We start from the raw sequence: 25,317 nt of genomic DNA on the forward strand, positions 1-25,317 counted from the left end.
CATGTTTTGTTAAGCAGTCCTTGCATGGTGGGAGTTGATTAGTTTCGATTTCACCTTTTTTGGCACAGAAAAGGTGATACTTGAGTTCATTGACCTTGGTGGTTGATGCTTTTGGGGCATACAGGAGACATGTAAATGCCTACAGTTTGTCCATCAGTTCTGGGGAGAGGTCTCGTTCCTGACCCAACTCTAAGAATGTTCCTGTTGCTGGTCAAAAGTTTTAGGGCACTTGTCTTCCCTTTGCCTGCAAAAGCGCTTACAGTGTCATATCCTGTATATGTGTGCAACCGGATGAGAGCCCTACAAACCTCTATGCCAACAGTGGCAGCAACCTTCCTGATGTCTACAAGCCTTGTGCAGGTTCTAGTGCCACGCTTCTGGAACAATGGGGCCTTAATCTTGTCACAAAATGCTAAAGACATGATAAAGACATCTGTGTCTTCTGAGCAGATCACTACAGATTGGTATCCCTCTCTTGTGGCATGGGCATCATGGAGAAGTAGGCAGCCATCTGCACACTGAAAGCTACCACAATGCTATCACATATTTTCTAGCACTGGGGGTGCATACCTTGCCAAAAATTGCTATAATAATTATTCCCCTCAGATGGTACCAGTGGCCCAAATTTGGGGTCCTGGCTCACGGACTAAGAGGAGCGAATCTGGATTTTCCAGCAATTATTACCAATAATTTTGGTCTGATACACAGAGCGCATATGAAGAATAAACCTGTATTATGCTATCATTCTTAAAGCAATACTTATAAGATGCCTTTTCTTTTTTAAAGGAATCAAGCAGAGCCGAAGGTGCTCAAAGTATTCAAAAAATATCCATATGTATATCACAGTGAACATGAATGATACAGCAAGGTAACCATTTCAAAAGCAAAACGTTAAAACCAAAAATAAAACAATATCCAGGGCCAATCACTTAAAATTTAAAGTCATGTAGTCATAGACTTACATAACATAGAAACAGGCCCCTAGGCCTGACTCATCGATGACAACCAAGTTGTCTACCTGAGCTAATCCCATTTCCCTGTATTTGGGCCATATCCCTCTAATCCTTTACTATTCTATTCCCCCTGTTTTAATATCTTTTAGCCATTGTAATTGTACCCATGTCTATCATTTCCTCTGGCAGCTTATTTCTTATACTCACCCCACTTTGTGGGAAAATGTTGCCCCTCATATCTCTCTTAACACACCTCTCTCACGTTAAACCTAGCTCTCTCGTCTTAGATCTCCCCACCCATAGATAAGGTGACCATTCATCTTATTCATGCCCTTTATAGGTAAGGTAACAGAATTTTATTTTTTTTTTAGTTAAATTTGAACAGTTTAAAATACTGTAACAGTCTTTTCAATCCTCACTCTAGTTAATTGAATTTTATTTCTATTTTTGGTTAATCTTCCAGCATCAAATGCTTGGAATTGATCCTCAGAGTAAGTCATTTACTTAAATGGGAGAATAATTGTTTGGATCTACAGGAAATAATTTAATTTTAAATACATTTCAAAAAAGATTTGGTAGAATTCCAATGATTCATGATTTGAATTACTGGATAATTTTCTTCTACAGACATGGAAGTGAGTTTTTTAAAGCAGCTCACATAAATGACACTGTCAGTATGAAGTCCTTATTGACGAGTAAAGATTTTGATCCTGCGATTCGAGGTAGGTGCATCATATCTGAATAAGTTGCAGTGCCTTGACGTAAAACCTTAACTTCCATCTTCAGCCTCTATAGATACTATTTGACACATTGAGTTCTTCCAGTGGTCTGTTTTCTGTTCCAGGTTCCAGAATCTGCAGTCCCTTTTGTGTTCATTTAAAGTCTTCCATTATTTTCTGCATTTTACTTTTCATCTCCTCACTTTTAAATGTCTATTAATATTTATAAAATTGACACTGTATAAATGAAGCACAGAAATAGAATTTACTTAATAGGAGCAATTTATAGCTGCTAGTTAGCAACATCTAGAATGCAATTCAGGTTAATTCTTCCATAATCTTCTCCTTAACTGCTTTCCTTTGAATGTCAAGGACATCACTTAATAGAAATTGAAAACTGAAAGTTTATACTTCAATATTCTCTCTTAAAAAACTTACTTTGGAAACAATTTGTTGTTGTTTGAATTCAACTATGAGGAGCTTATTGTAAATGATGTACATCAATTGATGTGGAAAATCCAGCTACATGAGCAAAAAACGTCAATTAAATATTGCATGGAAACTGCATATTACTATTAAATTAATAAATTATAGTTGAAAGGATGGACAATTAATTGCAAAAGACATTCCAATAGTAGAAAACATCACTTGCATAAATGAAGTTGATGGTAGTTGCTGGAAGTTAATTACACAGCTCCAGAAAAATGCTACAGCAGTTGCTTGAAGCAATGCCCTCAGCCAGAATGTTTCATACATATCCTTCCCTTCATTAAATGATCAAATATAGAAATGTTTGCTGATGAATGCATTAGGCAATTGCTTTTACAAATCCTAAGAAATTGTAACTGCCCGTCTCTGCATGGAGTAATACCTTTTCCAGCATCTGCAGATTCCTACTTGTTTGCTGCATTCTGTCCAACATCCCCCAAAGCACCTACTGCTCAGCATGCCCCTGAATGATAGACTGCGAAATCAGTGGTATTGTGCTATTAAGTACTGTTGATTTCACTGAAGATTTGAACTCTGTGGGAGCATTCTCAATCAATGATCAGAAATAATTGAATTTGTACCCTGGAGTCACTAGTTTTCTTTAATCTGCTCCAATTTCCATTTCCATATCCTTACTCGATAACATTTTGTCATTTTAAATGACTGAAGGGAAATTAGGAGATGACATTTCCATGGTCCAACAGCAACAAATTACCTGCTGGAGGAACTCAGCAGGTCGAGCAATCCATTCCTCTCACCAGACCCCCTCACTTTATACTGGTTATCTCTCCTCTCCACTCTCTATCCGAACGCAGGATTTCAACCTGAAATCGTGACAGTTCCTTTCCCCCCCCCACAGATGCTGCTCAACTCATTGAGTTCCTCCAGCAGATTCTTTGTTGCTTTAAAATTAAACATCAACAGACTCCTGTGGTCTCAATTCTTGTAGTTGCACTTCACTTTCTGGGTAAGAGGTCATTGGTTGAAGAATGCTGTTGATAAAGAACTGACAACAAAGTCTAATTGAAGGTTTCCAGGAGAAGGTACACAAAAGGTTCAATTTCTTCAGTGCTCCAAGGTGACAGAAACATCCCCACTGACCAGAAAGTATAAACTGCAATATTATTCACACTAATGCTGAAAGTCTTGGCTGGAAGCATTTTGTAGGATCATAGAGTAATATTGCAGAGTGGAAGATTTCTGATAGTTCATCTTCTACTACTTTTTGGTAAAATCACCCAATTAATCCTGATTCTCTGAACTTTACTCTTCGGTGAGCCATGGTCAATTGGCTGCATGTGAGATTTTGTCCCACTCAAGCCTAAAATCTGAAGTGGGATACCAGAGCAGTAGTGAGCAGGCACTGCACAATGCAAGATACTGTTGGTGAAAGTAAGCTATACATTTTAACCTGTTGATTTCTGTAGTTACAAATTTGACAAATATACACCCATGAGCCTAATATATTTTGCGATGGAATGACGATAGAAAGCAGTCTTCCTTTTCATATCATTCCATTCATGTTACAATCAAGGTTTCAAGAAGTGTAAGGAATATAGGAAAGAAATTCTAATCCATGATAATAAATAAACTTTGTAATGTTGGACATTAATGATCTACCAGATTATGAATATTGATCTCTATCCCAGTGTCTATGTCACAAAAATGTTAAGTCATATTCCTTTTATGGCTGGTTAGATCATAATATATTTTCTTAAACTACTGACATGTTCACATTTCCAAATAATATTGTAACAGATTTTGTGCTGAGTTGTGCACTAATGCTTAAATTGAAATTTTAAAAATGTTATTTAAAGGGAACTTAGAAGAAACAATACTACATACTGCATTGTTAAATGGCAATAAGGAAATTGCAGAGTTCATTCTGGATATGGTGCCATCATTGATCAATGAGCCAATGACGTCTGACATGTATAGAGGTAATAATTCTCATGGTTCAGGTAGCTTTGACTTCATTAAGGCCTCTACACAAATATAATTGATTTTATTCCAAGATTGTTTCTCAGATTTAGAAATTCACATCTTAGTTTATATGTGCAGTATTTATGTAAGCAAACACAATGATATATTTAATGATCATTTTAACATATTCATTGACCACATTTCAAAAGTACCTTATTGATATAACCCTGAACCTGTAAAGAACAGGTAACAAACTATATAATTGCAATGTGTAACAGAATTACTAGAAACACTCATCAGGTCAGGAAGCATGTATGGGAGGAGAAACAGAGAATGTAAGTTAAATGATATTGCTAAATTGGATACTGAGTCTTAAAGGCTTCAACATGCCTAGGTGGAAGTTGAGATGTGGTTCTTTAAACTTAGGTTGAGCCTCATGGCCTCTGCTTCTGAAGCAGTCTCTCTGGAAGGAGGTTGACTTACTGTATTTCCATTCTAGTATCGTAGGTTTAATGGAGGTCATCCTTCCAGCAGGCAATGATTCCCTCTCCATCCCTGATGAGATGGCCCATGTTCCTGACCCACAGTTGGGTGGGCCTTGGGACACAAACCGCAGATGGCTTTTAAAGTGCTGAAAGAACCAGTGTCCGGATGTTAGTGAATGGCTGGGCCTTCTGAACTCTTTCCAACCAACTTCTGTCCTCATGACACATAAAAGTTCAGTTAAAAAAAAAACCAGAACATTCTTTTAAGTGTTTTTATTTTCACTCTCGGTCAGCCAACAGTTTATTTTCTGTTGGAATGAAGAACTTTCCCTTCAAGGCAGACAATATCATTATCAGATATGGGGAAGATTCAATAAACCTAGCAAAGTCAAAAAGTACCAAGAAACTGAATTAAACTGAGCAGCACTTTCATGGTCATTTCTTGCATTGTTTACATGAAGCAAATATCTGTAGTTTCCAGTCATTTTCTCAATCTGCAGGTGAAACGCCGATGCACATAGCTGTTCTGAAACAAGATGTGGAAATGGTTAAGGAACTGTTGAAACGAGGAGCTGATGTGATGAATGCACGTGCTACTGGTTCCTGCTTTGTCCCAGGAGAGGAATGTCAGTGTTACTACGGTAGGACCTAATTTTTGTGAGTGAAGGTGGATATTTTTGTCATGATCTCCAATAGGCACTAAACACTCTGGACCTCTGGTGTAATTTTGTTGAATGATCCTGCTAATTTTAAGGGCTGCATTGATCCATTAGTGATATCACAATTACTAGTTGAAAAATTTAATTGGATCAAAGATCTGCTGGAAGTCCAAAACATAACCAGAAAATGCTCGAATCACACTGGAAGTGAGACAGCGTGTATTGTGCAAAATGCAGATTAGAGATTCAGGTCAAGGAGCCTTCATCAGAACAATCTACTCTGATATCAATTAATAATCAGAGAATGAGGCAGTGAGTAGGTGGATTAACCAATGAATATGCCTAATAGATCCATTATGAGGGTTTTGCAGAATATTAGACTATTCATCTTCTCAAGACTTTGTGCTATTCTTTGGGAGGTAGTGCACTTGTTTTTATACATTAATAAAACTCTACTGGACAGTTAATTGATAGAAAAAAAAATTTTGGCTGCATAACCAAGTTTGGAAAAGGTGAAGTATGGCCTGAAGCAACATAGTCCATAAGACCATAAGAAAAAGGAGCAGAATTAGGCCAGTTGGCCCATCGACTCTGCTCTGTCATTTCATCATGGCTAATCCATTTCCCTCTCAACTCCATTCTCCTGACTTCTTTCCTTAACCTTCCACATCCTGACTAATCAAGAACCTATCAGCCACCACCATAAATGCACCCAATGACCTGGCCTCCACAGCCGCTTCTGGCAATGGATTCCACAGATTCACCACCCTTTAGCTAAAGAAATTCCCCATCATCTCCATTCTAAATGGACTTCCCTCTATTCTGAGGCTTTGCCCTCTGGTCCTTGACTGCCCTATGATAGAAAACATTCTGTCCACATCCACTCTACCTAGGCCTTTCATCATTTCAATGAGATTCTCCCCTCATTCTTCTCAACTCCAGTGAGTAAAGGCCTAGAGCCATCACTCCTTCTGCTAAAAAGAAAATAATAGGAAAAGAACCCTGGATGGACAATCCGGCATCAACCTAGGCACTGGAAATGACAACTGCAAAACCAGCACTGTCGACCTTGCAAAGTTCTCCTTAATACCATCTGAGAACTTGTGCCAAAGTTGGGAGAGCTGTCTCACAGACTAGTCAAGCAACAGCCTGACATAGTTGTATTGACAGAATCATATGCTACAGTTAACATTCCGGACTCCACTGTCACCATTCCTGGGTATGTACTGTCTCACTGGCAGGACAAACCTATCAGAGGTGGTGGTACAGTTGTATACAGTATAGAGAGAGTTGCCCTGGCAACCCTCAACATCGACTCTGGACCCCATGAAGTTCCATGGCACCAGATTAAACATAGGCAAGGAAGCCTCCTGCTGATTACCATGTACTGCTCTCCATCAGCTGATAAATTAGTACTTCTCCATGTTGAGCCGCACTTGGAGGAAGGAGGCACTGAGGGTGACAAGGACACAGAATGTACACTTCAATGTCCATCACCAAGAGTGGCTCAGTAGTACCACCACAGACCAAGCTGGTCAGGTCCTACTGGACATGGCCTCGGGACTGGGACTACAGCAGGCAGTGAGGGAACCAATGAGAGGGAAAAACACCCTTGACCTCATTCTCACCAACATACCTGCCACAGAAGCATCTATCCATGACAGCATTGGTAGAAGTGACCACCGTACCATATTTGGGAGACTAAATCCCATCTCCACATTGAAGAAACCCTCCATCACATTGTGTGGCACTACCAGCGTGCTAAATGGGATAGACTTCGAACAGATCTAGCAACCTAAGACTGGGCATCTATGAGGCACTGTGGGCCATCAGCAGCAGAATTGTACTCAACTACAATCTGTAACCTCATGGCCCGGCATACCCCCCACTCTAACATTACCACCAGGCAAGGCGATCAACCCTGGTTCAATGAAGAGTGCAGGAGGGCATGCCAAGAACACCAGGCATATCTCAATATGAGACATCACAATACAGGACTACCTGCATGATAAACACCACAAGCTGCAAGAAATAGACAGAGCTAAGCGGTTCTGTAACTAATGAATCATATCTAAGCTCTGCAGTCCTGCCACATCCAGCCGTGAATAGTGGTGGACAATCAAAGAACTCACTGGAGGAGGAGGCTCCACAAATATCCCCATCCTCAATGACAGAGGAGCCCAGCACACCTGTGCAAAAGATAAGGCTGAGGCATTTACAACAAACTTCAGCCAGGAGTGCCGAGTAGATGATGTAGTTTGCTCTCTCCAGAAGTCCCCAGCAACCCAGATGTCAGTATGTAGCCAATCCGATTCAGTCCACATGATATCAAGAAACAGCTGAAAGCACTGGATACTGCAAAAGCTATGGACCCAGACAAAATCCCGCCAACAGTCCTGAAGAACTTGCCACATCACTAGCCAAGCAGTTTCAATACATCTCCAACACTGGCATCTACCCAGTAAAGTGGAAAATTGCCCAGGTATGTCCTTTACACAAGAAACTGGACAAGACCAACCCAGCCAATTACCGCCTTTTAAGCCTACTCTCAAACATCAGCCAAGTAATGGAAGGGATCACCAACAGTGCTATCATGCAGCACCTACTCGGCAATTACCTGCTTACGGACGCTGAGTTTGGGTTCCGTCAAGGCCACTCAGCCCCTGACCTCATCACTTCCTTGGTCTAAACATGGACCAAAGAGATAAATACCAGAGGTGAGGAGTGATAGCCCTCGACATCAAGGCAGCATTTGACCGAGTATGGAATCAAGGTGCCCTAGCTAAAATGGAATCAATGGGAATTAGGGGAAACCCTCTGCTGGTTGGAATCATACCTAACACAAAGGAAGATGGTTGGGGTCATTGGAGGTTAATCATCTCATCCTCAGGACATCACTGCAGGAGATACTCAGGGGAGTGTCCTGGGACCAACCACCTTCAGCTGCTTCATCAATAACTTTCCTTCCATCATAAGATCAGAGGGGGATGTTCACACCATTCATGACTCCTCAGATAGTGAAGCAGTTCATACCCAAATGCAGCAGGACCTGGACAATATCCAGGCTTGGGCTGACAAGTGGCAAGTAGCATTCGAGCCTCGCAAGTGACCATCTCCAACGAGAGAGTCCCTAACCATCGTTCCTTGAAATTCGGTGGCATCACCGTCACTGAATCCCCTACTATCAACATCCTGGGGGTTACCATTGACAAGAAACTGAACTGATCTAGCCAAATAAACACCATGGCTACCAGAACAGGTCAAAGGCTAGGAAACCTGCAGCATGTAACTCACCTCCTGACTCCCCATATCCTGTCCACCATCTACAAGGCTCAGGTCAGGAGTGTAATGGAATACTCGCCACTGGCTTGGATGAGTGCAGCTCCATCATAGATCAAGACACTTGACACCATCCAGTACAAGGCAGCCCACTTGATTGGTACCCCTTCCACAAGCATCCAATCCCTCCACCATCAATGGACATTGCAGCAGTGTGTACTATCTACAAGATGCACTGCAACAACACACCAAAGATCCCAAGGCAGCCCCTTCCAGACCCACGACCACTATCATCTAGAAGGACGAGAACAGCAGATACCTGGGAACACCACCACTTAGAAATTCTCCTCCAAGTCACTCACCATCCTGTCTTGGAAACATACCACCATTCCTACATTGTCGCTGGGTCAGAATCATGGAATTCCCTTCCTAACAGCACTGTGGGTGTATCTATACCTCAGGGACTGAAGCGGTTCAAGAAGGCAGCTCATCACCACCTTCTCAAGGGCAACTAGGGATGGGCAATAAATGCTGGCTTAGCTGGCGATGCCCACATCCCGAAAACGAATTTAAAAAATACAAAAAACCTTTCAGTCTGGGGATTGTTCTTGTGAACCCTCTCCAGTATCAGCAATCCTTTCTTAAACAAGGGGCTTAAAACTGCTCACAATTCTCCAAGTGAGGCTTCACCATTGCCTTTTAAACCCTCAGCATTACATCCTTGCTTTTATATTCTAGTCTTCTCATAATGAATGCTTTCCTCACCACTCAGTCAAGCTGTAATGAGCCTTTGGGACACAAGGACTACACAAGGACTCCCAAGTCCCCTTTTACCCCAGTTTCTTGAATTTTCTCCCCAGTTAGAAAACAGCCTATGTTTTATTCCTTCTACCAAAATGCATGACGATACACTTCCCTACACTATGTTCCATTTGCCACTTCCTTCCACATTCTCCTAACCTGTCTCAATCCTTTTACAGTCTCCCTGCTTCCTCAACACTACTTGCCCCTTCACTTATCTTTGTATCATCTGCAGACTTTCCCACAAAGCCATCAATTCCATCATCCAAATCTCTGACATACAATGTCAAAAGAAGCACTTCCACATCCTGGCTACTGTTCAGAGGCCTGTATATAACTCCCATTGGGTCATTTTACCTTTGCAGTGTCTTAACTCTGCCCACAAGGATTCTATATTTTCCAATCCTATGTCACCTCTTTCTAAAGATTTGATTTCATTTTTTTATCCACAGAGCCATGCTTACCCTTCTGCCTACCTGCCTGTCCTTTTGATACAATGTGTATCTTTGGATAACTATAATCCCAACTATAATCTTCTTTCAGCCACAACTCTGCGATGCCCACAATGTCATACCTGCCAAGCTCTACTGCATGCATTCAAGTATAACACCTTCAGTCCTGTATCTATCATCGTTTTCAATTTTGTCCCCCCTGTTACTCTACATTTCAACCCACTGACTGAAATTTTGCCCTATCATCTGCCTGTCCTTCTTGACAATCTCACTACACACTGACTCAGCTTGTAAACCAAGAGCCCTCTCCTCTATCCTATCACTCCAGTTCACATCCCCCTGCCAAATTAGTTTAATCCCCCCTCCCCAACAGCTCTAGCAAACTAGCCTGCAAGGTTGTTGGTCCTCCTCAAGTTCAGGTGTAACACGTCTTTTTTGTACAGGTCATATCTTCCCCAGAAGAGATCCCAATGATCAAGATATCTGAATCACTGCTCCCTGCACCAGTTTTTCAGTCATGCATTGATCTGCCAAATCATTCTATTATTACCCTCTCTGGTGTGTGGCACAGGCAGAAATCCGGAGACTACTACCCTGGAGGTCCTGCTTTTCAGCTTTCTACCTAGCTCGCTAAACTCTCTCTTCAGGACCTTCTCGCTTTTTCTACCTACTGTATGTCATTGGTGCTGACTCAGGCTGCTCTCCCTCCCCATTTAGAATGTCGTGGACCTGATCTGGGACATCCCTGTACCTGGCACCTGGGTGGCAACATACCATTTGGATGTCTCTATCACGTCCACAAAATCTCATGCCTACTCCTCTAACCATGGAATCCCTTATCACTACCGCAGTCCTCTTCTCGCCCCTTCCCTTCTGAGCCACACCACCAGACTTGGTGTCAGAGATCTGGTTGCTTCATTTTCCACTGCACCCCCCCCCCAAGTAATTCAACTCCTCAACAGTATCCAAAATGGTATACTTATAATTGAGGAGAACGACCACAGGGGTAGTCTGTATTGGCTGCCCATTTCACTTCCCTCTCCAAAGAGTCAAACATTTACATGTCTCCTGCAGCTTAGGGGTGACTACCTCCCTCCAGCTTCCCTCTATTTCCTCCTCAGTTTCCTGTACGGGCCAAGGGTCATTGATCTGCAGCTCCAGTGCATTAACACGTTCTCTGAGGAGCTGCAGCTCGGTGCACCTGATGCAGGTGTGGTTATCTGGGAGGCTGGAGGTCCCGCCCCCCCCCGGACTCCCTACATCTCACACAAAAAAACAGAACACATCCCCTGGAGCCATTCTCATTGCTCTAATTATGCGCTAACAGGTGAAGAAGGAAGAATGAAGATGAAGAAGAAGAAACTCACCAGATACTTAGCTCTCCCAAACCTGTTCTCACTGAAACCTGATGAGCCAAAGCCTCCACACTCTAGCCCTGGTCCACTCACACAATAACCACACCGAAAATGGCCACTCTACTTGTCTTTTTATTTCTCCTTGCTAATGATTCACAACTGTGCCGTTGAAAAAAACGCACAAAATCCTGGGGTCCCAGACCCATGTGAGGACTCCTCCACTGATTTGACTGTGACTGCACCACCGAGAAAAGCTTGCTTGGAAACTATGGCACACAAAATGTGCTGACTTCCCCCATTTGCTTCTTTTAAACTCTCTGCTTCTATGCAATCCAATGTCTTCTCAGAAACTATGGTGCACAGAATGGACAGATGAATTGTGCTAGAAATACAAGAGGCTGTAGAATCAGAAGGTATATGGCTTTCACGATGAAGGTCCGTTCTCACAAAGGTTCTTCCCTTTGATAACCAGTAATATCTTTAGAGGAACAGTGCCAGTGGTGTTAATGTAGTGTTATGTTGACTGTGATGGCTCTATTGCTTACACTCAAGCATCTTTAGCTTTCAGTTAAAAGCTTATGCATTCATGAATCCTTCCTGCATACAAAAATTCAAGATGGACACTGCAGTGTAGAACCGAAGGAATATTGCTTTGTTACAATTGCTAACCTTTGGTGATATTACACTTGACTCTTTAACGACTTTACTGACAACTGACTGGCAAAGTATACCACTACTTCCTTTTGAAGTACATTGCAGATGCTCCCAATGCCCAGGCCAATCTTCCTCTCAGAAGCCTATCTAAAACATAATTTATCCAACCAACCATGGCAGCATTCTACTGTATTATAATAGCAACCACAGCTCACAAGGTCGTAAGTTACATGAAAAGTACATGAGAGGTAATTAGTGAATATTGGCATCTCCCAACTGCTGCTTTCTCACCAAAGGTAAGATTCAAAGATTCAAAATGCATTTATTATCAAAGAATGTATAAATTATACAACCTTGAGACTTGTTTGCTTACAGACAGTCACAAAGCAAGGAACCTGAAAGAGCCTAATTAAAAAAAAATAAGACCAACTCCCAGCGCCCACAGAGAAAGAGAAAAAATAAAGACAAAACCAATCATGCAGACCATGACCATGGTAAGACAGGTAATAGGGAAATTCCACACAGAAATTTAGTCTCTTAATATTTGTGGAATCTGTTTCTATGTCTAACTCCGAGATTAAAGATGGAATTAGCTTTATTGTGATACTACTGATCAGTGGTATTCTTGCAGACTGGCCTGAGAGGTTTTAAGGCATAAAGAAGCACAGTTACAGATGTAAAGGTACTTAACAATCAAAGATGATATGGAATAATCCTTTATTTATTTATTTCAATAATACTGAAATTTCTGCAGGAATTATGGAAACTCTTTCAGAAGGATTTATTTGTGTATACATTCTGTTTGAAGCAATTGTTTTATTTGGTTAAGATTAGCTTATGATTCATTTTCACACTAAATGTTCAGTCACTTTTCCATCATATTTTTACGTGTAGGTGAATACTTGCTGTCATTTGCTGCATGCATTGGCAATGAAGAAATTGTCCGAACTCTTATTAAACATTGTGCTCCACTGGAAGCCCAGGACTCTTTAGGTGAGTATTTCATCAATATGCCAATAGTTTTTTCATACAACCACCAAATTATGTCTAATTTACATAAAAAAGCCTTTAGTATCTGCACTGGTTGTATTTTGTCATAAACACCTTGGAAACGGGCTTTTCAGTCCATTGTGTCCATGCCAACGAACCAGTCCCATTTTTTAATTTTGTATCCCCATGAACCCCCCCCCCATCACTGCATCTCCCCTACCCTATTTCTTCTGTCACCCAATTATGTGAGAGGCAATTTACAGTCATCTTTGAGATGCAGAAGGAAAGCAGTCAACTGAAATGAAACCAGGATGCGTGTCTAATGAGGGTAGGCTGATCAAGCTGGAGCTTTTCTGTTTGGAACGAAGGAGGATGAGACGTGACTTGATAAAAGGGTATAAGATGATAAGATGGAGTGGAAAGCCAGTGTTTTTTTTTTCCCTAGTGCGGAAATGGCGAATACAAGAGAGCATAATTTTAGGGCTATTGCGGGAGAGTATAGGGGGATGTCAAAAGCAGGTTTGTCACACACAGAGTGGTGGCTGCATGTTGCACTCTGCCAGTCACAATATTGTGAGCCAAAAGGCCTGTTCAGTGCTGTACTGTTCTATGATCTATGAAACATGCAGAGTCACTAAGAGAACTTGCAAACTCCACACAGCCAATAACCAAGATCAGGATCAAACTTAAGTCTCTGGAGCTGTGATGTAGCAACACGGCTGCCATTTGTATTGAGAAAAATTAACATTTTTAAAAGGTTTCAAATGTATAGTGTCATGTCATTAGAAAAATTCTTTTGTAAGTTGGAACAAATAAATCAGAATAGAAACACAATGAACCACAGCATAATGTTACTCTAATCATCTGTAACTTAATATACATTAAGACTAGGATGCCATTCATTAAAACTATGACAATTGATTTGCTTGAGCAAGAAATTGAGGAATAAGGCATCAATAACATCCTTCATGCTTGTGCGTACTTCATTTTATCTCCATTTGCCTTCCCTAATCTGACCTCAGATTTCCAGACTACCCTCATAATACATAGTGCAGTTCTGTAGGAATGGTTGAGTGCACATTGATTACAATTTCCCACAAAGGAGATAGGAAATGTCAAGAAATATGCCCCAGCTTTCTCTTGGTTTAAGTAAGAGCTCCTTGTGACATAACCTTTTGGAACTGGACCCTTTACCATAACCACTTGATGAAAACCATCACAATCCCTACATCACTTTTCTGAATGCAAACATACAAACATAAAAAATTCAAGAACATAGCTGTTTCATTGTATTTGTAAAATACCAATTAATTCACCCTCTTCCATTGACCTCATGGTAAATCTATACACATATGCACACTTTCTTCAGGTTATTATTAAAACGTCCAGCAACTTGTACTTACTGAAGGAATACTGGAGGCTTTAGATCATTAGAAACCATATCAATATTATTTTACACGATTTATCTGGGTGCTTGAGGTAAATATCTTTGATTATGGTTAAAACTGAGAATTCTTTTGTACAGGTAACACAGTGCTTCATGTATTAGTCCTACAACCAGAAAAAGAGCAGGCATATTCCATGTATGATCTCATCACCTCTCTCGTATCTGAGAAGCATTATCAATTTGTTGAGAACATTGTGAATAATGATGGCTACACACCACTGAAGCTTGCAGCAGCTGAGGGGGACTTTGTGGTAGGTAAACTACATCATTTCCAAAAAAAGTAGACTGACCTGTATATCAAACACTAATTGGAAAAATATTTGAGGACCACAGATCTTGTTGACCTTGGTGCAATTGGTAACGTTCCCTTCTCTGAGTCAGATACTCTTGGCTGCATCCCCTTCCAAGTTCTTGAGTTCTTGGATCAATGCAGTAATGGCGAAGTACAAAGGCCAAGTTTTCCCTTTCAGATCAATGCAAAATACAAGTATTTTGAGGAGTGATAAAGTTCATTCTCGCCAATACTTATCTCTCAATGACTTAGATCATAAAACCATACAGTGCAGAATTAGATTCTTTTGGCTCACTTCATCGATGCCAACTGTGATGCCTTTCTGCACTAATCGTGTTTGCTCACATTAGGTCTAGAAGCTTCAATGCATTTCCTGACCAAGTACCTAGCCAAATTTTTTTTTATTATTGACAATAAGTTCATTGAATTACAATCCTGTGCTTAGCAAAACTTGAAATAGTTACTTCCAAAAGCTTTCAGTATTGTCTATTAAAAAACTTTATATGCTTTCCATTACAATTTTTAAACTATTCGGTTTATTAGTAGTACCTTCCCATACGTGTCTGGTGATCTTACTCTTGCTCAAACAGTACTTAAAGATGAAGGACTGTTGTAATCTCTTAACTCCCCATTTAAAGTAAATCACATTCTTGGTAGGTCCAAAAACAATTTTTCTATTAGTAGTGGACTCCCCCATCTCACTTATTGCTCCTCTCCTAATATTTTTCTAATTATTTTCTGTTTCACTCTTATAAAGTTTGTTTATCACAGAAATTGACTGTGCATGTGACAGAAGTTAATTTCCAAAATTTAGATGAAGGGTACTACATATGATAAAAATCTCAAGCTTCTCTTCTAAGATTCTTCACCTACCCAAATCATTCAGTATTAAACCTGATTTTTAAACCCCAATTCACTTAGGCTGACTCAGAGGCCCTTATTTTTAACAAAGTCTCGCCACCCAGTTGATTTTCAACTATAGGTTAGTATGAGTATTTGGATTAAAAAAAATGTCATTCTCCCCAACCACCTTACATAAAAGCACAATTTGTTTTACCAAAACTTAAACTTTTAAAATGAACAATGGCAAGACCTACAGCTCTACCCCAATAAACAAACTAGAAGCAAATTCATCGCAAAGTTGAGGGATTTTTCTCTTGCTTGGTTATGCAATGCACGTATCTCAATAATCTTACAATTCCATGTCAATCTGCACGATCTGTTATTGATTTTTGACGCACAGCAGTTTAGTGATTACTCTGTAAACCTTGAAATACATGACTGTTTAAAAACTCTGCCCTGGGACCCATCTTGAATAGAAATACTTAGCAGTTTGGGAACCACAGGAATGGATCCTGGAAGTCAAAATCATTTTACAAAATAAATATCTACACTGCAGTTTTGATTGTATTTGGGGCCCACACCATAGGATGAGAAACCTGTTCCTGCTCTAAAGCCCATTCAATGCTCAGGAATTTATTCCACCCTGAGTCCCCTTTCTTCCTCCTCCCGTAGTCCTGCCAAAATCCAGCCCTGCTAACAGGCAGGCCCAGTGCGGTCTAGGGCTCTTGGGTTGCCATTTAAGCTCTTCCCCGCCATCTAAAAGACACTTTGGGGGTTCTTTCCCATCCTTTTATGAAGTAAAACACCCGCTTGTGTGACTGGGCAGCTTTGGGATGCGATTTGCAACTACGCCAGGGCTGAAATTTGGAGAATGCACGGTGTGCACTAACATCAGAGTGGCTGCGCCAAAGGCCTGGAACTCGGTCTCTCCCTACCCAAATAATTTTTAGAATCAACTGGATCTTGCTGTGTAAAAAAATTGCCACTGCATATCCATTGAAAATGCAACACAAGGTGTAACTTCAAATCAGAAAATCAGTTAGTTTAATGCATTGCTTTCAAAATATATCTCTATCTAACCTTGTAGACAACTTCCAAGCATTGAAAAGAATGCATTATTAGAATCATAGAGTTGTACAGCATAGAAACAGACACTTCACCCACCCCATTTATGCTGAATGTCTCTTATGTAGTATCATTAAATGGCAACTGTAATATTTCATCTTCATTGATATCTTCATCATATTCATTTTCAGATTTTCTAATTTCTGGCCTGATTTGGATCACTTGCATGAGATGTTGTTGATTTGGTCCCAGTGGCACAATATTTGTAACAAAAGACAGAAATAAATACCCATAGAATAATCATAGGAATAGAACAGCTTTTCTATATAGCTTTCATTTAATGTAAAGCTTTTGTAACCTAATTACCTCCCTGGAAAATAACACTGAACAAAATAATTGAAGTCAGTAGTTCTCAATCTATCTGGGCAAATGTGAATCTATCAGCATTTCATAACTAAGTAGTAATAATTTTGCTTACCAATTTTGCATTTATCATTTTTGCTTGATAACCTGTTTTTTCCAATTCCACATTGTTTAATTTTCTTCTAGGGAAGTTTTCTGACCCTTTGGCTCTGCATCATTTTCTCTTTCTTCTTTCTCTCTCCCTCATTCTCCCACCATTACTCGATATTTCCTACAAATATTCTTCTTTTAGTTTGAACTTTGGGTTTAGTTGCATACAAAGATTGGTAAAACACATTTCCTTTGCTGCACCATTCACATTCAAAATATTACACGCTCAATATCTTCAAATGTTATTACCAAATCTTTCCTTGATTTTCTTCCCACATGGTTGGTTTCAGGTTAATATGAAACAGAAGTTCTGCATTAGTGCATAATTAGCTTTTCACTCAGACCATGAGGAACATAAGGATCACTTAACACAAATTTTAAGAACAATGAAATGTTTCAGTAAGGTAGAATGTGTCAGTAGTCTAAATCTTAGACTATAAGACATAAGATATAGGAGCAGAATCAGGCCATTTAAGTCTGCTTTGCCATTCCATAATGGCTGATTTATTATCCTTCTCAACACCATTCTGCTTTATCCCCATAATTTCTGGTGCTATGCCCAATGAATAACTTAATCTCTGCTTTAAATATACCCAATCACTTGGCCTTCATGACCATATGTGGTATTTTATTCCGCATATTCACCATTCTCTGACTAAAGGAATTCCTCCTCATCTCTGTTCAAAATGGATGTCCTTCTGTTCTGAGGCTGTGCCTTCTGGGTCTGAACCCACTCACTGTAGGAAACATTTTTTTTCCACATCCACTCTACGTAGGTCTTTCAATATCCAATAGTTTCATTGAGATCCTCCTTCAATCTTCTAAACTCTAGCGAGTTCATCAAATGCCCAGAGCTATCAAACGCTCCTCAAATGATTCTTGTGAACCTCCTCTGGACCTTCTCCAATGCCAGCATATCTTTTCTTAGACCAGGGGCCCAAAACTGCTCACAATACTCCAAGTGTGGTCTGTCCAATGCCTTATAAAGCCTCAGTATTACACCTTTGCTTTTATATCCTAGTCCTCTTGAAATTAGTGTTAACGTTTCATTTGCCTTCCTTTCCGCCTCCTCAACCTGCAAGTTAACCTTTAGGGAATCCTGCAAAAAGACTTTCAAGTCCCTTTGCACTTCTGGTTTTTGAATTTTCTCCCCTTTCAGAAACTAGTCTACACCTTTATTCTTTCTACTAAAATGCTTGACCATACACTGTCCTATACTCTATCCCACCCGTCACTTCTTTGACCATTTTCCTATTCTGTCTAAGTCCTGCAGTCTCCTGCCTTCCTCAACACTACCTGTCCCTCCACTTATCTTCATTCACATCTTCACAAACTTGGCCACAAAGCCATCAATTCCGTCATCCAAATCATTGACATAAGTAAAACGTGAAAAGAATCAGTCCCAACACCGACCCCTGCAGAACATTTCTTCATTTAAGGAAATTTTTTGTGCAGATTTAGTGTAATAGTTTAATTCCTTTTCCTTCTGCAGATGTTCAACTATTTGGTTCAAAAGCAAAAGAAAATATACTGGACAATGGGAACAATTTCTTACTGTGTTTATGACCTCACTAACATTGATACATGGGGCGATCAAAAATCAGTTCTGGACATCATAACAACGAGCAGGAATAGTGAAGTAAGTGTGGGACCTGAGCAGACAGAAATTTGCGGCATTGGTTAGTGATGCAATTCATTTCTTTGGGTGAGTTTTTCATATTGCATCATATCTTCCACTTTAAAATATATTCTTAAATAGTTCAAGCATATGGATTTAGTAAAGTTTGTCATCAGTTGAATTCTATATTTAGCAAATCACAAAAGTGGCAGCAAAATGAGGGGATTCACAAATATTTTTAGATTTGCTAATGGATTTTTTCTAGCATTTTACTTTACTGCATTTTTAATGCTTTTTGTGCCCAAGAACCAGTAAAGACATTGTTAAAGTTGAAATTATGGAAATAATAATGTGTAAATTCACCTCATCTCAGCTGTAGGAAAACAGATTAAAGTTGTGAAACAGAAAGAAACAAATGAACAGGCATTAATTAGCCTTATTTTCATAGGTTCGCAAACTTGTTGATGCTAAGCCAGTGAAAGAGCTATTACATCAAAAATGGAATTCATTTGGCTATAAGTATTTCCTCATATGGATGTTCTCCTATATTATATACATCATTATATTCACAGTCTCCAGCCTCTATCGGCCTCTGAAGCCAATCCCACCGGGATTATCTGACAACCTCACCATCAGAACACAGAAGACTTTAGCGGTAAGAGCAAACATTTTGTGCTTTAGACTTACCCTGATATCTGGAAACACAAGAGACGACAGATGTTGGAATCTGAAGCAAAAAGCAAATTGCTGGAAAAACTCAGTGGGTTGAGCATCATCTCTGGAATAAAAGGACAGATGACATTACTCATTTGTTAGCCTTTTACCAAAGGTTTTAGTAACCTTAAAATCATTATTTTCAAAGGAATCTTCACACTTTATCACTTGGAAACAAGTATTTTGCACTAAAATAATGTACTCCAGTTTAATTAAGCATTTCTAACAGGAAGACCTTAAAGTGAAACAAAAAGGGTAATGGGATAACTAGTTCTGTAACATTTCAGTGAATGATATAAAGATCTACAAGATTTTCCTGGAGCATTCATAACAATGAATACATTTAAAACTTATATCAACTCATGAAAAGACAAGGTTCAAATTGTTGCTTTTAATGCTAAAATGATTAATTTACAACAGATTTCTGTTCAAGTAGATGTGCTTTTTGACACTACATTGTTCTTCATTTGAACTTCAGATGCAAATCTAATTTCAGCAATGTGTATAGTACTAAACATTGTACAGAGTCAAGAGCTGTTTTTACTTTAGTATGCAATTACCACTTCCCTTTGTAATAACAGTAATCCTTTTAAAAATTATTTCAGGAATCTTATCAAACAAAAGAAGACTACCTGAGACTTGTTGGTGAATTAATTACCATCATTGGAGCATTGGTGATACTTATTAGTGAGGTATGTCACAGGCCTTTGTTACTCCAAATTTGAAAGTAACTTTGTTGTCTGCTGAAAGCTGAGTCAGGTGAGAAACATTCTTTGACTGCTCAGCTGTCCCATCTCTTGGGAAGAGAACATACAGATAATGCAGAGCAGCAAACGATCAGTAATTGAGAGTGACAGAATCTGCACAAGGACTAAGATTCAATTAGTTTAAAAAGAATTTTATTTAATGACAGAATCTCTCTGTCATAAGTTAAGAACTACCTCAGAGTTCTGGCATGCAATGCAGTAGAACGATAGGATGCAGGGGCACAGCAGTGAATTAGTTATTGATCATTTCTCCTCTTCAGATGTGCTGTTATAATAAAATTTACAATGGGTTATTAACAAGAATATTGGCCCAGTAATAATTTGAGTTATCCATTCCCAACAGCAAGTATGTCTGTGATAGATATAACACAACCACAGACACGATTGTTTGGCACCTATCCTCTGTACAGCCTCATAGACTCTCAATCCTGGTTAGTCCAAGAGCAAAACTTGCCATGACTGTGATTGATCAAAGAATCCAATAAGGAGTTTGCTGCTTATTGCTTCTTGCCAATTCCCAGTACAAATGTCTCAATCTCGGTGCCTTCAAAAGTCACGAAAATAATCCAGATGATCTCACCAGTAACAATAACTAATTCAGCTAGGCACAGGCATCATATGCATTGTCAGTAGAACAAGCTGTTTTATTTATGTCCTCAAAGTCATATGCTGATAGCAAGTCTGGGGTGGTAATTTTATAAATAGTCAAGATTCCCCAAAGTACTAATAATTATTGCTAACATGCACACTGCTGTGACCTATTGGTTCTGCTAACAGCCAAAGGTTTCACATTCTGCTCATTCAGCACAAATCTGACAAGATCTTCCACCTCATACAAGTGATTGATTACTTTCCAGGGAGTTTTCATGTCATATTCATTTTAAGGCAATGTAGCATCCTAGTGTTCTTTGACAGAAACCCAAGACCTTTCAAGCGCTGTTAGTCAGTCGGACTGCTTTGTTGCACACAATGACTGTGTACATTTACTGTGCTTTGAAAAAGTATTCATCCCCCACAACTATTTTCACATTTTACTGTCTCATTTTCTAAATTTAAGGTATATTGAAATAGGATTTTTGAGCTAATCTATTGTGCATCACGTCAAATTAAAAGAAAAATTCCAAGGCCTGTAAATAATTCACTGAAAAATTAAAACCAAAATTGTGAGGCAGAAAGAAGTATTCATACCCTTTGAAATTACTATGCTAAAATTCCTTAGGTGCAATTTACTGTTTGTACTTTCTGACCAACTCACCTATTTTGTTGATGTAGAGAAATAGAGGATCATCTGTTTTCAATGAACTCATAAGAATAGATACCCCTCTCACTGTAAGGTCCAACAGTATGATAGATTTTCAACAGACCAAGCCAAAATGAAAATAAAAGAGCATTCAAGACAAATCAAGGAAATGATAATGGAGAAGGACAAGCCCATCTCAAAGGCAGTGAACATATCTCAGAGTTCAGTATAGTTCATCAGAAAAAGGTCAATAAAAAGTCACCCAAGAAGAATGGCACTTGTAAGAGAGGCTATGTAACGCCATTCAGACGTCAGTCTATGGCCTCCTCTTGTACCAAGGTAAGGCCACTCTCAAGGTGGAAGAGCAACACCTTATATTCCATCTGGGCAGCCTCCAACAGGATGGCATGAACACTGATTTCTCCTGGTGAAACTATTTTCCCTTCCCCCTCCCCTCTTCTGCTATTCCCCGCTCTGGCATAAAGGGTATTTATCAAACAGTGGTAAGGAAGAAACCATAGCGAGAAAAAAAAGCATGCCCTGCCCGTAAAGATGTTGCAAAGTTTCACTTAGGAGATATTGTAGAGATGTGCAAGAAGATCTTGTAGAACATTTAGGGCTCAACATTGAATGGTACTTATGGCGTAAGTATAATACTACACTTCAGACAGATAACACCATTCTGACTATAAAGAATGGCGGGGTAGCATCATGAAGTGGGGATGCTTTTCAGCAGCAGTGATTGGAAATCAGGTCAGGATTGATGAGAAGATGAATGCTGTTAAATACAGAGAGATCCTGGATTAAAACCTGCTAGCCTCTGCCAGAAAGCTTAAACTGGGGAGGGAGTTTGTTTTGCAGCAGAACAACTACCCAGAGCACACTGCCAGAGCAGCCATGGAGTGGCTTCAAATGAAGAAAATTGATGTCCTTCACTGGACCACTCAGAGTCCAGACCTTAACCCGATCGAACATCTCTGGCAAGACCTCAAGATAACTGTCCACTGCTGCTCCCCAATTAACCTAGCACAGCTTGAGCAGTTTTGCAAGGAGGAATGGGCAAATTTTGCTCCATAACATTGTGCAAAGCTAATAGGGACTTGTCCAAAAAAGATTACTGGCTGCAGTCGCTGCCAGAAGTGGTTCAACTGAGTACTGAGCAAAGAGGATGAATACTTCTGAACTACTGACACTTCAGGTTTTGAATTTTTAGTTTTTCATGCTTTACAATTTTCCCTGTTTTCTGGACTTCACTGTTTTATAAAACAGGATCATGTGATTCACAAATAAAAAAACTCAGTTAAATTGATCAAAACCCTTGGTTGTAATATTTATTTATGTGAACAAAGAGGTGGGGGCTGAATACATTTACAAGGCACTGTTCATAGAGTCAGAACCCAGGCCTAAGCTAGATTGTAACTTATCAGCTCCCCTATCCCTCATTCAGTCCTTAGCAGCAATGCTCAGCACACCTCCCCAACTCTAAAACAGTTACTATTCACAACACAACCTTATTTCTCCACTGCCCCAACTGAAAGAAGGTCCAGCACTCTGAAACACCCCCACTGGATTTTTCACAGCTTTTTTTTTAGTGTGTCACACCAGACAGTCAGTTCTTGTCTGGCGTGTGGTGTCAGGATTGGTCTCCTTTCAGATTAACCGGGTCACAATATGAACGTTCCTGACTCGACCCTTTTTTTTTATTATGAGACCGAGTGGATAGCTCGACGCTCAACCCGGCACGGATGGAAAGCATGCTCGGGGGGTGGCCTAACTTGGATTCGAACTCGGGGGCCTTCTAGAGTCCAGCACTGATGCCATTGCGCCACCAGCCGGCCTTTTCACAGCTGCCACTCTACCTCACACTCAGCACTTGACGTACTCCCCGAAATCTACCTGAGTTCCTCCGTTATGTCTATATGTAAAGGGTCAGTCATTGTCTACAACATTCAGGTTCTTATGTGGTTTTCATAGTGCCAATCTTATTCTAGGTATAAATAGAACCAAAGAGTCATAGATAATGGAAACAGGACCTTAAGCCTCCAAATCTTTGCCAACCATCAAAATCACATTTTGTTCTGTGTGTATTCCCATCAACTCACCCCACGTTCTACTCCCTATGCACTAAGAGTCATTGACAGTGGGTCATTAGCTTACCAATCTGCACATCCTCAGGATGTGGTAAGAAACTGTCACAAAGGGAGTGGGCAGTTCCATGCATGGTCCATGGCACTGAAGCTGAATTTCTGGTGATCTGAGACAGCAGCTCTACCTGCTATGCACTATGCCACTAGTAGAGCTGCTATTCTTCTACTTATAGAGAAAAAAGGTTAAAAAAGATGCATGTTATTTCTAGATTTTTTAAATCGATGGATGGAATGTAGCATAATTGTACTCTGAAGGGCCCATTGATGGTTTGAATAGCTTTTGCTGAATCTTCTTTCCTTCAGAAACAAATGTTCCTCAAAACTTCTTTTCTTTGCAGATCCCTTATTTGTACAGGATTGGTCCAAGAAATTATTTAGGGAATACTTCCATAGGAGGGCCATTTCCATTACTCTTGTAAGTCTAAAATTATATGTTAAATGCACCTATGCAGCAGCATATTGGAATCTAATTCTAAATGATAGTGATTAAAGTTGCAGTTTAGAAATCACAAGTAAAAAAGCAATCACGCTATCACTCGATGTCACAATTATAATTTGGGCATCTCTATTATAAGTTACAGTATACATTTATCCCATGCTTTGCTGTTGTTATTCAAGTTTTAGATGCATGTTTTGCATATTGTAGGACTTGCATCTCCACAAATAAAACCCAAATTAACACAGACAGGGACTGAACTATCACAGACATCATCACAAATTAAACCAGAATTTCTCACTCTGCCTCAACATACTTTTATTTAAATTGAGAGATTACAATAACAACATAATGGCTGACAGTTCAACCTCTGACACCATCTCTCTCTCATGTAATGAAGTTAACTCACTCTTCCGGTGACCATTCTAGTTATCCCTTTCTGCCTGCAGTGCCTCAGAGCTGAACAACTGATTTTTCAATGCCATAATCAGATGGGCATTATCACCCATCTCAACTTCTTTTTCTTCTCCACCCCAAGCTATAGTTCATATCACTGCACATTAGCCATAGACTTTCAGGACCACCTGGCACTGAATACACAAAATGACAACTTGAGCTAAGAGTTCTTGTCTGCAATATCCTCAGATTTGACTTTGCACATAGGACAAAAATCATCAACCTACAATTAATTTGCACTGCATGTTATAAAGTGAATTGAATAATTCTGTGCATCCTTCTTCACACAAGCACAAACACACAAACGCGCGCGCGCACTTTTCCCATAATCATGCCAAAGTTATTTCTGGAGAAGTTCTGTCTTTTTGTAGGCTCTTAAGGAGCTAAAATGGGTTTCAATTCAGCAATGATCTGAGTATTAGCATTTCCAATGGTTTTTTGGGGATGAATCCACAATTAGGCAGAAAGAAACAGGTAATTAACTCTCAGCAAATACATATCGTGCTTTTTTTAGGCATTTATGGCATAACCCTTGGTTCCTCATAACATGCTAGGATGTTGAACTCTTTTTTTTGTGTGTGTAAACTTTTACAATGCAGTCCTTTACCGTTGGTTTAATTAAATCCACTCTTGCTGGAAGCCTGACTTCAGCAATCTACCCTCCAGTGACTGAATCCATCTCCTCTAATCCAGCCTCTGCTGTTCTTGCTCAGCTTAAACTTTGAGCAGAATCAGTCTTCAGTGGGACTGAGCAAACACTTTATCATTGGTTATCATCTTTGCAATGAACCCTGTTAAACTTCTCCATCTCCATTTTTGGCATGGTGATAGGCCTCAGTCACCATCATAAATAATGAGTATTTGGGCTCTGCCCAGAGTACATAGCAGGATTCTAATCTAGAGATAGGTCAGAGCATGATTAGTTGCAGTTAGAAGTTACAGTTTTTCATGGTGGTTGTCTCAACTGCCAGTCACAGAGTGAGAACTGTCCTCATGTTTCATAAGGCAACTCAGTCAACA

The 25,317-nt window shown here is 39.9% G+C and overlaps 1 protein-coding gene across 1 annotated transcript in view; it reads left to right on the top strand.

Annotated features, from left to right (window-relative positions):
- The first annotated feature begins 851 nt into the window (after positions 1–851).
- LOC134345941 (transient receptor potential cation channel subfamily V member 6-like) overlaps positions 852–25,317 on the top strand; it is a 35,082-nt gene continuing 10,616 nt past the window's right edge. Inside the window, exons 1-10 of the mRNA XM_063047291.1 lie at positions 852–868; positions 1,581–1,675; positions 3,979–4,101; positions 5,070–5,210; positions 12,664–12,762; positions 14,285–14,457; positions 18,412–18,558; positions 18,986–19,192; positions 19,857–19,943; positions 23,744–23,820. Coding sequence (XP_062903361.1) covers positions 852–868; positions 1,581–1,675; positions 3,979–4,101; positions 5,070–5,210; positions 12,664–12,762; positions 14,285–14,457; positions 18,412–18,558; positions 18,986–19,192; positions 19,857–19,943; positions 23,744–23,820 — 1,166 coding nt within the window. The remainder of the gene's footprint in view (positions 869–1,580; positions 1,676–3,978; positions 4,102–5,069; positions 5,211–12,663; positions 12,763–14,284; positions 14,458–18,411; positions 18,559–18,985; positions 19,193–19,856; positions 19,944–23,743; positions 23,821–25,317) is intronic.

Source organism: Mobula hypostoma, chromosome 4 (assembly GCF_963921235.1).
Source record: "Mobula hypostoma chromosome 4, sMobHyp1.1, whole genome shotgun sequence".
NCBI lineage: Eukaryota > Metazoa > Chordata > Chondrichthyes > Myliobatiformes > Myliobatidae > Mobula > Mobula hypostoma.